At 46.6% G+C, this 17,744-nt stretch overlaps 1 protein-coding gene across 5 annotated transcripts; it reads left to right on the top strand.

Annotated features, from left to right (window-relative positions):
* The first annotated feature begins 7 nt into the window (after positions 1-7).
* On the top strand, positions 8-17,322 carry PEX5 (peroxisomal biogenesis factor 5). Of its 5 annotated transcripts, none has more exons than XM_019926023.3 (16): positions 8-147; positions 741-903; positions 1,220-1,255; positions 1,541-1,652; positions 1,872-2,003; positions 7,694-7,799; positions 8,311-8,401; positions 8,803-8,913; positions 9,176-9,268; positions 9,634-9,753; positions 13,736-13,879; positions 14,082-14,152; positions 14,547-14,759; positions 15,006-15,171; positions 15,526-15,683; positions 15,876-17,322. In XM_019926023.3, exons 2-16 carry the CDS (start codon positions 757-759, stop codon positions 16,075-16,077), a joined length of 1,902 nt encoding a protein of 633 aa, XP_019781582.1. In that variant the 5' UTR covers positions 8-147; positions 741-756; the 3' UTR covers positions 16,078-17,322. The 5 variants fall into 5 exon arrangements, with proteins under 5 accessions (XP_019781582.1, XP_019781583.1, XP_019781581.1 ...); XM_019926022.3 differs by having other exon boundaries at positions 9-147; positions 1,520-1,652; XM_019926024.3 differs by lacking the exon at positions 9,176-9,268 and having other exon boundaries at positions 1,520-1,652.
* The last annotated feature ends 422 nt before the right edge of the window (positions 17,323-17,744 follow it).

Genomic DNA, 17,744 nt, shown 5'->3' with positions numbered 1-17,744 from the left:
ACAGCTTCCGCAGGGCCGCGACCGTCGCGCGGCGGTCACGGCCCCTTTAAGCCTGAGCCCCGCCCCTGGCTCCCCAACCCCTTTTCTCCGCTCCCCCTCCAGCCCGCACCAGGTACCCCGGCAGGTCGTGCGGCTTCGCGCGCGGTGGTGAGTGCCGGGCCCCGAGGGGGCGCGAGGACACCTTCCTGGTCTTCCAGCAGCCCTTGCGGTGTCCTCGCGGGTCGCGGGGGGCGGAGCTTGAGCAGCGACCCTGGTGGGGGAGACTGGGTGCTCTGAGCGCGGAATGGGTGGGCCGGGACCGGCCGAGCAGGGGGAGGGGCTCAGGTGATTTACGGAGAGGGCATGGCCCCCAGCAGTGCTTGCCTGGTGACTGCGGGTGTAGGGGACTGGGCTTAACGGTCCCGCGGCGTGTTCCCTCTCCCTTGCCCGGCCAGTGCTCCCGTACAGCTCAGTTGCGGAATTGTCCTCCCGCTCCCCTGGGGTTCAGGCCCGTTTGTGGGGGGCGGCTGCCGCCTGTCCCGCCGCCAGAGACCGCAGTCGTGGAGGCCGCTGGAGAGGCCCAGGGGGGCGGCAGGAGGGCAGCGACCCCCCGACTCCTGGCAGAGGTGGGGGCCGCAGCAGAAGGCGCAGGGGTGGAGAGTGGCCAGCGGCCAAAAACCGCCTCCCCCAGGTCCGGGCTGAGTTGTGGGTTGGGGAAGGGTTTGGCTCCGGGACCTCAGTTCCAAACCTCTGCCCATCAGAGAGCCGGCGGTCACCATGGCGATGCGGGAGCTGGTGGAGGCGGAATGCGGGGGTGCCAACCCGCTCATGAAGCTGGCCGGGCACTTCACCCAGGACAAGGCCTTTCGGCAGGAGGGGTTGAGGCCTGGCCCCTGGCCCCCAGGAGCCCCAGCCTCGGAGGCGGTGAGTGTTCTTCAGGCGGAGAGCTCGAGTTGTGACCTGGGATGGAGGGTCCGGATGCACACTTTGGGATAACTGCTGTCTCTATTGTGTTGGAAATGATAATAGTTGCCACGCAACAGGTGTTTACTATATTAAACATTGAACGTCTTTATATAGACGAAGACAACCATTTTATAGATGAGGAAACTGAGGCTTTGAGAAGTTTTGTGGCTTGCCTTATGGATGGAAGAACTGAAATTTTAACCCAGGGTTAACTGAGTTGTGTGGCTGTGGTCTTCACCACTGTACCATATTGTCTCCCTTTCTTTTGTCTTAGGTCTCTAAGCCTTTGGGGGTAGCCTCTGAAGATGAGGTAAATACGCCCGTCTTTTCTGTCGCATTTTTCGTTCGCCCATTGTATTTTTCCTTTAAACTGGGCTCATCCGTACTTCAGTCTGTAGACTTCCCTGATCAAATGAGATTTGCCTCAGCTCTCCTGCTTGTTTTTAAGTATTCTTCGAGCGTTTCCAAATCTATAGTTTCTGTGTTTCCCTTTCCTTGTGTTTGATGTTAGTATCCCTCATCCAATGGGTCCCTGTCTCTTGCTGGGTTCCTTTCACCACCTCTCTTCTGACAGTTGGTGGCCGAATTCCTCCAGGACCAGAATGCGCCACTTGTATCCCGTGCCCCTCAGACCTTCAAGATGGATGACCTCCTGGCAGAGATGCAGGAGATTGAACAGTCAAACTTCCGCCAGGCACCCCAGAGAGGTGGGTCCAGAGTCTGGTTCTGGGTTGGGGGGGCGGGGGTCACCATTTTCTGTGCAGGTAGGGACAAAGGGATTCCGTATTTAGATGCTGCTGGTATTGAGGAACTGAGATGCAGAAGGAGACAAAAGGAACAGAGTGTCTTCATGTGCACTCAGGGTTCCTTAGGCATGATAGAATGATAGGTATTTTCCTTAGTTCTCTCTCTGTCTCCCCCTTAAGCCCCTGGTGTGGCCGACTTGGCCCTGTCGGAGAACTGGGCCCAGGAGTTCCTTGCAGCTGGAGACGCTGTGGATGTAACTCAGGATTACAATGAGACTGACTGGTCCCAAGAGTTCATCTCGGAAGTTACGGGTGAGGCTTCTTATGGGAAGATCTACAGTGGCGCCTGTGATGCAAAGTTCTACGCTGTTACCCTCATTCATTTTAGGATATAGAGTGATTTCAACTGCTTAGGACCTTTCTGGACTCTTGACTCTTTTCTATAGGGCACTGAGCCTGATTTCTCTTAGGTGGTAACAGGGAATTGAAGCTTATATTAAACAGAGGCGTGCGTTTGAACTGGATAAGAGATTTTGAGGAGAGAGAGAACACGAGGAGTTCGGGTTTCTTCTTTGCTATCTGGAACTTTAGTACTGTAGTTTGGTGGGGAGGATCCGCAGATTGGGTGGATGGCAGTGTTGCCCAGGAAGAGAGAAATGTTTAACACATCCCTTGGGATTCTGGCATTAAGTCATCTTGAACAGGGTTAGAGCCTTGGAAAGTGGAATTCTGGAGTTCAAAGGCCTGAAGTATATGGTCTTGATGATAATAATAAAAATTAATAACAAGAGCTAATGTTTACTTAACCATGTTCTAGGCTTTGTTTTAGTGCTTTAAATGCATTGTCCGTTTAATCCCCCTGAGAACCCTTGAGGTAGTTATTATTCCTAGTATATAGATAAGAAAACTGAGGCTGAGAGGTTAAATAATTTGCCCAAGGAGTCATAGCTTTGTAAGTGGTGGAGATGGGATTTGACTCTGGGTTTGAATGATTTCAGAGTCTGTGGGCTTACCCGTTATGCTATACTGCCAGGCCTGCAACTTAAGCTCTTCAGGGTCCCAGCCTAATTTTTCCTCTTTGAGTTGTCTGTGCTCACTGCATCCTGGGGGACTGATTCTTCTCCCCCAGGCCTTTCTGATTACAGGCCTGGGCAAGGGCATTCTCTTCCTCTTTGCTCTTCCTGATTGCTCTCAAAGAGAGCACTGTTAGCCTATTTCCAATTTAAGAAATCAAGAATCACAAAAGAGATAAAGGGAGAAAGTTGCAAAGATTCTGGCCTCTCAGAGTGCTCACATCATCATAGTTCCTGAATTTTCATGACATGATTGATGGGACCTAATTGGTACCCCCTGCCCCCAATCATTTTTATTCTCCTAAAGACAGGGCTTCCTCCACACACAAGAGAAAAACCCCCAAATCGTACCAACTAAAACTCACCTTTAATAAAAGCTGTTGGTCTCTTTTATCATGACTCCCTTTCCCTCCTTTAAGTTGGAGTTTAAGGAAGAACAATGGGTGTTCTTGGTTTCTATGCACTTTATATTCTCAGAGCCAGTTGAACTTCACAGAAACACAAGGTAGGTATTCCTCCCCCATTTTATAGACAAGGAAACTGAGATTTGGAAGGGTTAATACTTTGTCTGAAATCATTCAGTAACAGAGATTACATGCAAACTCATGTCTGTTTGACTCCAGGCTCCATACTTAGAATCATTACCCTATCATGGAGAATCTTCTGTGTGGAATTGCCCCAATTGGAAAATCTGAGCTGCAATAAAGACCCGCCACCAGACTGAAAGTCAGCTTTTTGTACAAACCTTAGATTTAAGTGCTGTTTCTTATCGCACGGAGACTTCTGTTATAATGTATGGGCATCAGTCATTTTTGATAATTCAGGAAAAAATCATCACTACTGTAAGCATTGAGATTGATGAGATTTTTGTTAAAATTAGATGAATACTTGGAGCCATTGAAATCTTCCTTAACCTGTAAATGAAAAACTACTTTAGAAAAACATGTTGGACCTGTCTGACCTGTTAAATGGTCTTTGGGAGATCTCTCGCTTCCTCTGTTTTGTACATTTTTGTGGAACTGTGCCTGCTTCACAGAGGCAGGGATATGGAAAGCTGGAAAGGGATATTGAGCTATGTGGGATCTGCCTTCATATAAATGTCCTATTACAGTAGTATATTGCTTTGTATGTAGCGGCCCTTCAGAATTTACTGAATGAGAGAATTGAGATCTGGGAGAAAGAGCTAACGGGGATTGATTTTCTAGTACAGTTATCCCTTGGTATCTGCAGGGGATTGGTTCCAGGACCCCTGTGGTTACCAAAATCCTGGATGCTCAAGTCCTTTATATAAAATTGCAATTTTATATATAAAATTGCTCAAGTCCTTTATATAAAATTATATAAAATTGCATAATATTTGCATATAACCTACCCTCTCGTATGCTTTAAATCTCTAGATTATTATAATATCTAATACAATGTAAATGCTTTGTAAATAGTCGCCAGCATGGGGCAAATTCAAAGTTTTGCTTTTTGGAACTTTCTAGAATTTCCCTGCCCCTCTCCCTCTGAATATTTTCCATCCACAGTTGGTTGAATCTGTGGATGTGGAACCCGTGGATACTAGCCTCATAGCATTTGTGGCTGATACTACTACAGTAGTGATATAGGTTACCTATTTCTTTGTGGATAAGTAGACTGCAAGTTGAGAGAAGGTTATATTCTTTAAATCTTCATTATTTTTAACTCCCCATTGTTAGGATTCTAGAATCTAGTTTAAAAGGAACCTTGAAGCTTAGTTTTTTTCTTGTTTGAATGTTGTATTTGGAAATATAGTTTCACTGGAAGTTGCAAAAAAATGTACAGAAAGGTTCTGTGTGTCTTTCCCTCTGTTTTCGCCGGTGGTGACATTTTGCATTTGTTAGTTATGTACAATATCAACAGAAAATTGCCACTGGTACAATCCACAGATCTTATTAGATTTCACCAGTTTTACATGCTTTTATTTGTATGTTTATAGTTTTATCACATATGTAGATTTGCATAACCATTACTGCAATCAAGATACAGAATTATTCCATTGCCACATAAAGCTCATTTTTTAGTCTAAAATATTTCTTGATGGAATTCCGCTTCTCCCTCTCACCCCAGTCTTCTGCGCCAAATAAGCGTCCATCTTGTGATTGCTCAGCTCTGGGGAAGAAACGCATCTTTAAGGGATTTTGAGTTTAGACAGCCTCAGCTAAAATGGTGTGTGGGGTTCATATGACAATTATGAGAGATAAGCCTGTACTTTGATAGGAAGGGCAATGGCCAGCAGTAGCAGATGATGATTGGCAGTAGCTCTCCCCTGGATGGCAGAGGAAGAGGCTATGGAATAAAAGGAATAATAATCTCATTGTGATGTTTTCCACTTTTGTATGGATTTTCCTTGAGCAGACAGTAATGATAATAATAGCTAATATTTGTTACTCTGTGCTTTGCATAGGCATTATCTCATCTGGTCTTCACAAGCATCCCTGTGAGGTAGCTATTATATCCACTTCATAGATAAGGAATTGGAAACTTACAGGGTTGATAACTTGTCTGGAGACTCACAGTGAATAAGTGGTGGAGTTGGGATGTGAGTGCAGGTAGCCTGACCCTAGAACCTGCATTCTTGATCACTGTGTTACTTAGTGGATGTGGAAACTTTCATGGGTAAAGGTGGGAAGTTCTGAGTTTTTGACTGTTGAGCTTGGGGTAGATGTGCCCAGATGAAGTGAGCACACAGTGAGAACCTAGGCCAGGTGAACACTGTGAATCAGAGGTTTGGTGTCTAGGTTGTTGGTTGTCACTCTCTGATCTCTGTGCCCTAGGACAGTCCCTCCCACTCAGCAGGACTTAGTTGCCTCCATCTCACAGGGATCCAGATGAATCTGATTTTCTGTGAGAATTTCTCAAAAAGTATTTTGCAGGCCAGGTAGTATTCTTTTGGTTATTTTATTTTGACTTCTTTGTTGGAGCAGGTTCCCAATGCCAGAAAATCCTGAGTCTTGTGGCCAATATGGCTAAATACCAAATTACAGCTGTATGAGCATGACTCATCTCTGCGATTCTTTTTTCTAAACTACCTCTTGTCTGTTTTAAAGTCCAGGTGCTTTGTACTTTTTCTGTTGCTGCTTGTCCTTCAGAGGAGCATTTCACAGAAATGGTGTTCTCTGCAATTGGTGGAGTACCTTTGGCCAGAATATGCTTTTGTGAAACACTCTAGCTGAGAGGGAGTGACTGGAGAGTGAGGAGGGGGGCTGGGTATTTTTCAGCAGAATGGGACAGAGTATTAAGCATTTCCTTATTAGGTCTCCAGACTTGAGCTAACAGTCTAGCTGGGGCAAAGGAAAGAGAAATGTTGCTTGTAAAAGCTAGTGAGGGAAATCTTGATATAAATGTTAGGAGTTCTCGAAATTAAGAGACCAAGTCTGTGATCAAAAATATTGTCAACCGTATCTTTTATTTTATTAGTAATAAATCACTTATTATTTATGATCAGGTGAAATCTGTGAGTCTTGATCTTTTTTTTCCTTTCTTTTTCAGATTTTGACATTATTTTCTCAGATGTTGAGATGAGTTTGTTGAAATTATTCAGGCAGAGTCTCAGTTAAATGGAATAGAAAGTTCTGTTGCATATGAATCCCGAGGCGGTAAACCTGCCTTCTTGGTGTTCAAAGCAGTAACAGATCTTCAAATTAGGGACAGAGGCAGGATGACCATTTTTGAGGATATGGGTGCAGAGCAGAAGGAAAGAACACGCCGACCCATCCTTCTCTGCGTGCACTCACTCTTTAGGGTCCCTTTAAATCCTTTAACTAATCTGTGTCATTACTTTTTTGTTTTCCTGGCCCTAGAATAGTAAAGAGCAAAGTCCTGGAGGTTGAGAGAAGTTCAGCACCCTCATTTGATATGTTTATTCTGATGTTGCAGCAGTGCCCTTTTTCATGAGAGCTGCTAAGATAATTTCTGGAATTAGACTTAAAAACATAGCCCTCAAAAGCAGTCAAAAGTGACAGAATTCAGAATAATGTTTACCCGGGGGGTGCGGGCCTGCGGGAGCCTGTGAGGGAACTGTAGACGGTCCATGTCGTGATCCGGGTGGTGGTGGCTTGAGTGTGCTCATGGGTAGAAATTAATGAAGCAGCTCACCTAAGTTTGGTCCACTTTACGTACCTTCATGTTTGTATGTTACATCTCGAATAATGAAAAAAATCCAGTGGGAAGAGTGGACTCATGTATCTTTAGTTCTAGCCCAGCATTCTGCTTCTCAGATTCTCTTGGTAGGTATATTAGGATGAAATATGAGGTTCCTTTTTTTTTTTTTAATTTTTTATTGGAGTATAGTTGCTTTACAATATTGTGTTAGTTTCTACTGTACTGCAAAGTGGATCAGCAGTACATATACATATACCCCCTCTTTTTTGGATTTCCTTCCCATTTAGGTCACCACAGAGCATTGAGTAGAGTTCCCTGTGCAATACAGTAGGTTCTCATTAGTTATCTATTTTACACATAGTATCAATAGTGTATATATGTGGATCCCAGTCTCCCAATTATGAGGCTCCTTTTGTTGGGAGGGTGTGAACTGTGTAAATGGAGGACAGACCAAGGTTTGGTTAAAGAATGGGAGCTCCTGTGTTCTCCCCTGGTTCCCTGCCGGGTCCCTGCAGTACCTTTGAGGAAGGTGGAGGCCCAGTGCCCACTATTTCTTAGTGAGGGCTCTTGCACTTCGAACAAAAGGGTTTGGTCCCTACTTCTCTCCTGAGCCTCCTTATTTGGTCTCTGTTCCCAGTTCAGTAAACACCTGCCCTAGGCCCCTTGGGAGCAGGTTGGATGTTGAAAGTTTAGTAGTATTTTCTTTTGACCAGTGGTCTCAGGGATTCTGCTTTGACTTGGTTAAGTTAATATTCTCCCTTTCCTGATCCCTCACTGATTTCCCCACCTGTCTGCTCCTTGCAGACCCTTTGTCTGTGTCCCCGGCCCGCTGGGCTGAGGAGTACCTGGAGCAGTCAGAGGAGAAGCTGTGGCTGGGAGAACCAGAGGGGACGGCCGCCACTGCTCGCTGGTGAGTCCAGCCGCTTCGCTCGGGACGGCTCCCTGTGGAAGGAGTGGGACAGTTTTCCTGCTCCCCTCCACCAAGCTCCTCTATCCACATTCTTAAACCAAGTTGCAATCCCTTCATTTTCTGCTCTAAGGTTTCCACTTGTATTATTACCCCGATTCATTTATATCTCAAGTATAATCGAGTCGAGAATCCTAACTGTCCTACCAAAAGTTTGTAACTTTATCTTATGCACCCTGTTCCCCTTTTAATTTGGAGCCTGCCACTGTATATTCCTTCTCTCTGGAAAGACGCGTTTAGGAAAGAGAGAGGTGAAAGCATGTAGCTAGTGCTTTGCCACTCCTGCCCAAATGTCCGTCTTTAATGTAAATTGAAATTAGTAGGTCCTCAACCAGAGAGAGGAGTAATGTCACCCTCTCTGTACCCTGATGAGAACTGTAACTGCCACGGGCTGGGAGTGGGGAAGGATGTGGCAGACTAACGTGTAAAATGAGCGAGTCCTCACCTGTCCCAGGTATGATGAATACCAGCCTGAGGAGGACCTGCAGCACACGGCCAGCGACTTTGTGGCCAAGGTGGATGACCCAAAGCTGGCTAACTCTGAGGTGAGCCACGTCCCGCTGCTACTTTGCCCAGCAGAGCTGGTCTGAGAACTCAGGAGTCCTGCTTCTCTGACCCCAGTTTAGTTTAAGCCGAAAGAGATGAGATCCGAGGTCCACTCCTTCCTGTCTGGAGAACAGAGACTTACGACCCTGCCTCTTCTTCCAGTATTCTTGCCCTCATTTCCTTGCCTACTAACCCTTTGTCTTTTCTGTGCCTTCTCAGATCTCTCGAGCCAGAAATCCCTTTCTTTTTGCTCTCTGCTTTTTCCAGCATCTTTAGCCTATCTTGTCTGTAGCTAGAGATGGTCAGGGGGAGGGGTAAGTGCAGGCTTCTCTGGGCGTGGTTGAGAGGGCACACCCGGAAGTCCTCTCCCAAGTGGCCTGTGTGTGTCTCTGTGCCCCAGTTCCTGAAATTCGTGCGGCAGATTGGCGAGGGGCAGGTGTCCCTGGAGTCCGGCGCAGGGTCGGGCCGAGCTCAGGCAGAGCAGTGGGCAGCAGAGTTTATTCAGCAGCAGGTAGGACACTGTCACCTCCCAGTCCTACCTCAGAGCCGGCTGGTGCCCCCGGCCGTGGGTTCAGTGTTCAGTGGTCCCAGATGGGGAAGGGATCTTATTGCCAGCTTGTTTGGTAGCATCCAGGTCCTGAGTGGGTGGGAAAGAGATTCTGAGAACGTTCTTCTCAGAAATGCCCAGGTTGGTGGTGTCTAATGGGTATTTAGTTGACATTTAGTGGGTGGAAAGTTGTTGTTGGTGGTATGACCATCCTTCTTTGTCACAGGGTACTTCAGAGGCCTGGGTTGACCAGTTCACAAGACCAGTAAACACATCTGCTCTTGATATGGAGTTTGAACGAGCCAAGTCAGCTATAGAGGTGAGAGCAGCTAGTACAGGTGTAACCAGTCCAAGAGAGAACACTTCTTTGGAGAGAGTGGGTGTCTTAACATCAGAGACGGGTGAACATTGTATTTCATAGTGTTCTTGGAGTCTCTTTGTCAGAATTGCTTGGGATGGGGTGGTTGCCTATCAGAAATGCAAATTCCTGGGCATCACAGACTACTGAGTCAGAATCTGGGGGTAGGATCTAGGAACCTGCATGAAAAGAAGCTCTTCTGGTGATCTTAAACACACTGACGTTAAACAACTACTGCCATAGGGACCCCATCTTGGTGGAACTAAGGGTGGGGTGGGGTGCTCATGATGAATCTTCTGTTTCTCTCTGCCTGGCCTTCCTTACAGTCTGAGGTCGATTTCTGGGACAAGTTGCAGGCGGAGTTGGAGGAGATGGCCAAACGGGATGCTGAGGCCCACCCCTGGCTTTCTGACTATGACGACCTCACGGCTGCTTCCTACGATAAGGTAAGAACTAGTTTTTCAGACTGCAGGATTTCCTTGTTTTATTGTCTCTCCTTTAATCCTGAATCTGAAGGGTACCCACTCTTAAGTAATTATTTTCTTGAGCCCCTTTCCGTGAAAGGCAGCCTGAATTATTCCCTTGCCCCTGCGCTCCTCCAGTTATTGAGAGTATGCTTTATTCTTGGGATATAGAAGTTAACGATAATAGACCACCCTCGTCAAATAACAACAGTAAGCGACAAAATACCTAGAGTAGAGGTTTGCACACGATGCAGTAAGAGCACAGAGGAAGGAGCCTTGCTTTGGAGGTTGGTTGAAAACATTTTAAGAAGATTGATAGCTCCTTTGGTAGAGAGTGGTAGGTGGTAGGCCATCTCTCTGCCTTCCACCTTAGTATCTATTTACTTTTTTAACTCACAAGTTTATTTTAAATTCTGATCTCTTCCTGTAGGTACTAACCACTTGCCCCCAGTTTAGGGTATTTTCAAAGAATTACATTAAATAATTCAAATGCTAAGAAAATTTCCCAGAAGTCGGTGGTGAAGAATGATTGAATTTTGCATGTAGTATATACTGTTGCCTTAGAAGCATATGTTATATCGGGGTATCACTGTGAAAAAAATCTGCTTGCGGGTTGTGGGGCATTCGGACATGTGGGTAATAATTGAGCTGTGAGTTGAAGCATGACTGGGGAGGGAGAGATTGCTTGGTTTTGAAAAAGGCAAAACAGGAACTGGGGAGGTGATCAGTGGTGTCTTTTTCTCAGCTCAGACCTGGTTGGGGCTAGAACTAGAGGGCCAGGATTCTGGAGGTAGATCTTGCGAAGATAGAGAAGAACAGAGTTCAAGATAACTTAGAAAACGCTAGGATTTAAAAGCCAATGAAAATCTTAGTACTAGGAAAAAGATGATTTTGTTTATTATCCCAGCCTGACTTTCTGAGAGTTGTTCTGTGATATAATAGAAAAGGGAGCTTACCTTTTGGGACCCCATCCTCTGGTTTTTCCATAGTAAGAGTTTCTTCTATAGACTTGTGATGAGGAAGAACTGAAGGAAATACCTGGAGATAATACTTTTATTAATTTATAATAGACACTTGATAAGTTGCACAGGCCCTGTCGACTTACAAATGGCAAGGTATAAAGTTTAGATAAAAATTTCCTGGGACTTCCCTGGTGGCGCAGTGGTTAAGACTCCGCCTACCAATGCAGGGGACACGGGTTCAATCCCTGGTCTGGGAAGATCCCATATGCCATGGAGCAACTATGCCTGTGCACCACAACTACTGAGCCTGCACTCTAGAGCCTGTGAGCCATAACTACTGACCTATGTGCCACAACTACTGAGGCCCATGCACCTGGAGCCCGTGCTCCGCGAAAAGAGAAGCCACCGCAATGAGAAGCCCGTGCACTGCAACGAAGAGTAGCCCCTCTCGCTACAAATAGAGAAAGCCCGTGCACAGCAATGAAGATGCAACACAGCCAAAAAATAAATAAAAATAATTAAAAAAAATTTTTCCCGGTTTTTGATAAGTATAGACATAGCTCTAACTTCATATGAGCAGCACCTCCTCTTAGCATTTTTTACTTCTGTATTAATGACATGATAGTTGGAATAAATTCTTTAATTCAAAACCTAAAAACATAATTATGTTTTTAGATCTTTGAACCCTATTTTGGTATCATTGATACCTTGGGATATTGCAAAATTAGGATTAGAAACATTTGCATTAAGGTTCCAGATTTTGTCTGCCTTTTGTTAAACTGTTAATAAATTATATGTCAATAGTACTTGTTTTTTATTTTTCAAGTGTTTCTGACTCTATCAGGTAAATTCATGGGTATCTGAATGTCGTATTTTTTATTCATGATCCTTAAATTTTCAAGGCTACACCTACAGCTGGAGCAGATATGATACTGCATACTGTTAGTGTGAAGGAGAAATTTCTGTGATGGGACACACTCTACTTAGTAGTGATCCTATTTTTGCAGTATGATCCTATGAAATTTTGAGCAGACCAGACGATGGATCAGACCTGATGAATGGCTTGGATTAGACTTTTTAAGATGCAACAGTGGTCCCAAGCTTATCCTGCATCCTGTGGGTTGTTAAAGGTTCCTCCAGAGGACTCTTTTTTTTTTTTCATCTATACAAATATTCTACTTTTGAAAAATTCCTCTCTGATCAGCAATTGATAAAATCTCAAGGAGGATAGATAACACAGACCAAGAGCATACTTAGAGAACCCTGTGGTTGCAACATGATGGAATTGATTTGTTGCATTGTCTGCTGAGGATAATACCTATTCAGCATAGTATTTTAACCTTTCTGGTAAGGCTGTGGCAGATATTCTCATTTGATGCTCTCAGTAACTCTGAGAGGCAGGAATTACTTTCATTAGGAAATTGTGTTATCGGTGACAATGATCTGTTTCCTACGGGGTGGCTTAAAACATGGGAGGGTGAATGCAGAAGGCTTTATCTTGTGGAACTCTAATAGTCTAGGTGGGGCTGGCAAACTGTGGCCCATGGGAAATCTATCCTTCCACCTTTTTCTTTTTTTTTTATGGCCCGTGAGCTGAGAATGGTTTTAACATTTTTAAATGGTTTTAAAAAAATGAAAAGTAATAATTTGTGAAACGTGAAAATTATATATTGATAAAATTCAAACTTCAGTGTCCATAAATAGACTTTTATTGGAACACAGCCATGCTTGTTTACATATCATCTGTGGCTAGTTTCTCACTGCTCTGGTGGAGATGAGTAGTTGTGACAAAATATTTATCCTCTGCCCCTTGCTGATCCTTGTTCTAGGGTCGTTTCCTATCTTCTGAGTTTTCCTGTTGCACGGAGGTGTCCCAGGAACATTACCTATTCTCAACATGAATATACTTTTTATACATTTATCCCAAATCCATCTCCTGTATGTCTCTCTTCTTAAATCCCCATTGTAATTATTTAATTTTTATTTGTTACAAATAATTTGCAGATTACTTATAATGGTTTAGAACTTTGCTGGCAAGATTTAAGCGTTTCAGGTTCTTGAGCAGTTTCACAATGGCAGTGAAGAAGGGCCTCACTCATGTCTTTGTTTCGTACAGTTTCATTCTGATTTGTCCTTAACTGCGTTTAGAAAGGGCCCTGCCCTGTATTTTGCATCTTGTGTTCATTCTGGGGTATTGTTTTGTGACGGTAACCACTGCTCTCCAAAAAGGAGCATTTTATTCCCCTGTCCCAAGTCACACGCTTACTAGGTCTCTGCCTTCGTGGAAGCCCTGGGGACAGAGCTCTGCACAGAGCATCATAACTTCCCTCAAATGAGAAAGCCTCAGCTAGAAGAGGACTGGTCTTTCTGAAGCGTTTTCTGCCCTCAGGATTTTGGAATCTAGCTTTAATTTACTATCAGATACAGATTAATATTAATAACTTTTAAGAATGAAATTGGGGAATAAATTAAAATTTTCAAAGTGCTTGAACACATGCTGTCCAGTCAGTGTGCACAGGACTCCGTGAGCTGGGTAAGAGTTGCATTTGAATAGCAGGGCCTCTGACTCCAAATTGCATTTCCTTTATAGATTATCACACTATTGCAGGATAACAAGAAATGCCCCTTGAATAGCTGAAGAGAACTCATCTCATTACTGTAAGCAGATCCTGTTAAGAAATGTGCTCTGTCCAGTAATGAGAGATCAAGGATGTGGAAACACCGGCTAATAAAAACTTCCTAAAATGAGCTTAATCCCAGCTCATTTTAGGATCAGAGTTTGCCTGGCTTTCCAGTTGCTGTGGGCATGACCCGGAATTTCTTCACTGTGGTCGTAGGTGATCTCCTTTATGACATGGAGAACTTGCCAGCATTTATCCGGATACCTTTTTGGAGGCCTTCAGCTTCTTTTCCACGTCAGTCTTGGTTGTCAGCTCCCATTCCTGCTGCTCTGTGATGGCCCCCTCCGGGATGGGGTCTCACTTGGCTTCCCTTCCTCGTAGGGGTACCACTTTGAGGAGGAGAACCCCCTGCGTGACCACCCCCAGCCTTTTGAGGAAGGGCTGCGGCGACTTGAGGAGGGTGACCTGCCGAACGCTGTCCTGCTCTTCGAGGCGGCTGTGCAGCAGGACCCCAAGCACATGGAAGTGAGCAGCTCGTTCTTCTGACTTCAGATGAGAGACGCTCCCTCCAGTTTTGAGGGAGGCCCCTGAGGGTGGTGCCGATGGATTAGGGCCCGGGCGACAGCCTGGTCGGGTTCTGAGAGTGAGGTGGTGGGTGGGGCGAGCAGAGGAAGCAGTGGTGGGAAGGTGAATACCGGGGTGATGAAATCTGGCAACTTCCCTCTAGGCCTGGCAGTACCTGGGGACCACCCAGGCGGAGAATGAGCAAGAACTCTTAGCCATCAGCGCGCTGCGGAGGTGAGTACACTGAAAGGGTGGGGGGGCAGGGTGGTCCCAGGGCTCTACAAATAACCTTTAGAATGACAGAGCCTACTCTTCTTTCTGGCTACTAACACGAGTGTTTTCTCATGATGAAACTCTAAGGTTTGGGGAGTCTGGAGATGACTGGCTCCATTTGTTCCTCGGCTTTTGGTTTTATTTGTGGGACCCTGGCTGGTTCCTTGGCTGCTGAAATGTTCCGTTTCTCAGGACTTTAACTTTATTAATAACCCACCCGTAGAGGATTCCTCTGTACCTTAACTGCGGGAGTTGGCAGGTACCGCTGCGTTCTGAAGCTTGGCTCGGCTCCCAGGGTGCTGATAGGTGCAGTGTCAGCCTCAGAGCCCAGCTCTGTCCATCTCTGTCCAAACAGGTGCCTAGAGCTAAAGCCAGACAACCGGACGGCACTGATGGCGCTGGCTGTAAGCTTCACCAACGAGTCCCTGCAGCGGCAGGCCTGCGAGACCCTGCGAGACTGGCTGCGCTACACGCCAGCCTATGCCCACCTGGTGGCAGCCGGGGAAGAAGGGGCCAGCGGGGCAGGACTGGGCCCCAGCAAGCGCATCCTGGGCTCTCTGTTGTCCGAGTGAGTGTGGGGACCTCCTGGGATGACGAGTGGCAACCCGAGTAGAAGGAGGACCTGGCTTGTGGAATTTTGGATAGATTGAGGCTCAGGGTCTGAGAGTGGGATGGAAGACAAAGGATTGGAAGGAGGATAGATAGACGCATCTTGGGGGTATGATTGGTTAGTGAAAGGATTATTTGGGAGGGGTAGGAATATAGACGTATTCATCCACCCGCTTTTTTGCATTTTTTTTTCTTCCATGTCCAGCTCCCTGTTTCTCGAAGTGAAAGAGCTCTTCCTGGCAGCTGTGCGCCTGGACCCGACATCCATTGACCCTGATGTGCAGTGTGGCTTGGGAGTCCTCTTCAACCTGAGTGGGGAGTATGACAAGGCGGTGGACTGTTTCACAGCCGCCCTCAGCGTTCGTCCCAATGTGAGCCTCAGGGGAGGAAGGGAGATAGGACAGGACTCTATACCTTACGGAGGAATCGTTTGTTGGGACCTTCGGAGTCATGGGATATTTCATTCCAGTGTTCCATGTACTGGTTGCCTTGGGAGAATTGGGAAAAGAAGAGCGGGAGTCTAGGGTCGTCTGGACTTAGGGGAGTCTGCAGGGGGTGAGTGGTTACGTCGTGGTCACAACGTCGTGGCCACACAGTGACCTGTGGAGACAGGAGTGGAATCGTAACATGCGTTAGAGAAACAGAGTGGGGAGCCAGGGGGAGATCGGGCAGAATTTGATCTGAGCCTGGCCCCTGTTTCTAACCCTTGTCCATCCCTATCTTAGGACTATTTGCTGTGGAATAAGCTAGGGGCCACCCTGGCCAATGGAAACCAGAGTGAAGAAGCAGTAGCTGCGTACCGTCGGGCCCTCGAGCTCCAGCCTGGCTATATACGGTCCCGCTACAACCTGGGCATCAGCTGCATCAACCTTGGGGCCCACCGGTGAGAGTATCTACTGAGGAGTGAATGAATGAATGAATGAATGAATGAATGAACTCCCTGCCTTTGGCCCTGGCTCCTCATTCTCTGATCCTGTTATTTGACCTCGAGCTCCAGCTTTCTTTCTCCCCATGCCAGCTGACCTACCTCCTTCCACTGGTTCTGCTCACCAGCTCTCATTCTTCTCCCTTGCAGTGAGGCGGTGGAACACTTTTTGGAGGCCCTGAACATGCAGAGGAAAAGCCGGGGCCCTCGGGGCGAAGGGGGTGCCATGTCGGAGAACATCTGGAGCACCCTGCGTTTAGCCTTGTCTATGTTAGGCCAGAGCAACGCCTACGGGGCGGCTGATGCCCGGGATCTGTCCACCCTCCTAGCGATGTTCGGCCTGCCCCAATGACAGTGGGATGGGCTGCCCTGCGAGTGTTTGCCTGGAGGGGTGCCTGCTCTGGATGTGATCCCCTCTCCCCAAACGGGCCTACCAAGGGGGTGGGCTGATGGCCACAAGCGGTACTGCCTCTCAGGAGCTGCCTCAGTGTAGGGGTGGGTAGTCTGGGTTCTAGTTCCTGCATAATTGTAGGAAGATGAGCTGTGTTGTCGGAGTCCCTTGGTAATTCAAGGGCTGTCCGTGCAGCTCCAGATCTCTCTGCTCATCACGCCCTTTCTTGGTGCTGCTTTTTGGGAAGGACCCAAGGATACAGGTTGTTATCTGCTGCCATTTCTGATTGGGTCTACCACATTTGTAGCGTCTGTCCTCCCCCTCCTTTCTCCTTTTACTGGGACTTGATGATAGTCCAGCCTCCTCGCGCAGTGGTGTGTGGCAGGTTCTGTCAAGCGCCTCTGTGATGACTGTAGGGTGGGACGTGTTAGGAGTTGGCCTGTGTGATTTGAATGTTGATTTGGCTCAGCAGAGCTGAGGTTTTAGGGGTGCTCGTAGTTCTGTCATTCTTGGACCTCTCCTGGCTATAGCTCAGAGTCCCTGGATAATGCTGTGCGCAGTAATGGGCGTCATTACCATAGGGGTCCTCAGGGGCTGCCGGGGTTAAGTTGCTACAGAGTGTTTGGGTGTGGGGAGAGGAAACCTCATTGTGGAATGAGCCTCGAAGGGACCACGTAGGCTCAGGTCAAGGGCTCTGGCTTGGGGGCCTGTGGAGGGAGGACAGAGCAGGTGGGACGAGGAATGTCCTGAGTGCAGCCATCCCCCTCCTCTTAGAAAGACCTGCGAGTAGGAATTGAGCTAGCTCTTCTGGAAAGTTGGTTCAGAAATTGCAGTCTTGCCAAATTCCTGGCAGAGAGAGGGTTCAGTGTTACCTTGAGCCTTTGCTGTCCTTGAAATGTTTGTAGCGGGGAGGGTCGGAAAATCCCCTTCCCCCATATCACCTCCACAAGGCGAAGGCTGAGAGGAAGTGAGTGAGCAGCTTGGGTTCTGCCGGGGAGATGCCCCGAGCCCAGAAGCGACTGAAGCGGCCGGGAAGCCTCTTGCCTTGTCTTAGGTAGCTAATGGTCAGATTTTTTTTAAAACTACCGTGGTCCCAAGTTTCCATCCTAAAATTTATTTTTCTTTGTATGAATATGTGTAAATGATTTAAAAAATAAAACTGTAAAATATTTGTATGAGGAATAAATGGAACAGACATGGCTTTGAGTCCTGCTACTGGGTGTGCAGTTGGGATGGTGGGAGGGGAATTGCTGTTTGGAGGTTGGTGTTCAACAGTTTTTCTCGATTTATCTTTCACATTCTCATTGGTACATTGATCACCTATCTGTCTCCCAAGTAATTACTCAGCACCTACTATATGCGAGGTACATGAATAAGGTGGTCAAGGTCCCTGTGTTCATGGGACTGATGGTTTAGCAGGAGACGGGTGTTTGACAATCATGCATTTTTTACATTTGTGTTACTTCTATACAGGAAACTATGGGGTGTGATGTAATTGTTTGCTATGTTTTATTACGAATTATTACATGGGAGGACTTCTGTAGTTTCTTCAATGCTTAGGGCATTGAGATGCCAGCATTTCAGTGCTGGCTCTACCTGGTTTCTATCAGGAGCTCTCGAGAGACATA

Source organism: Tursiops truncatus, chromosome 11, assembly GCF_011762595.2.
Source record: "Tursiops truncatus isolate mTurTru1 chromosome 11, mTurTru1.mat.Y, whole genome shotgun sequence".
Taxonomy (NCBI): domain Eukaryota; kingdom Metazoa; phylum Chordata; class Mammalia; order Artiodactyla; family Delphinidae; genus Tursiops; species Tursiops truncatus.
This window is presented reverse-complemented; position numbering and strand designations above follow the sequence as displayed.

Bases quoted from the DNA above. Each gene is read 5' to 3' on its own strand.
- PEX5 (XM_019926022.3), top strand. From the start codon at position 757: ATGGCGATGCGGGAGCTGGTGGAGGCGGAATGCGGGGGTGCCAACCCG. The intron at 904-1,219 runs GTGAGTGTTCTT...CTTTTGTCTTAG, and splicing joins GAGCCCCAGCCTCGGAGGCG to GTCTCTAAGCCTTTGGGGGT. The intron at 15,172-15,525 runs GTGAGCCTCAGG...TCCCTATCTTAG, and splicing joins CCCTCAGCGTTCGTCCCAAT to GACTATTTGCTGTGGAATAA.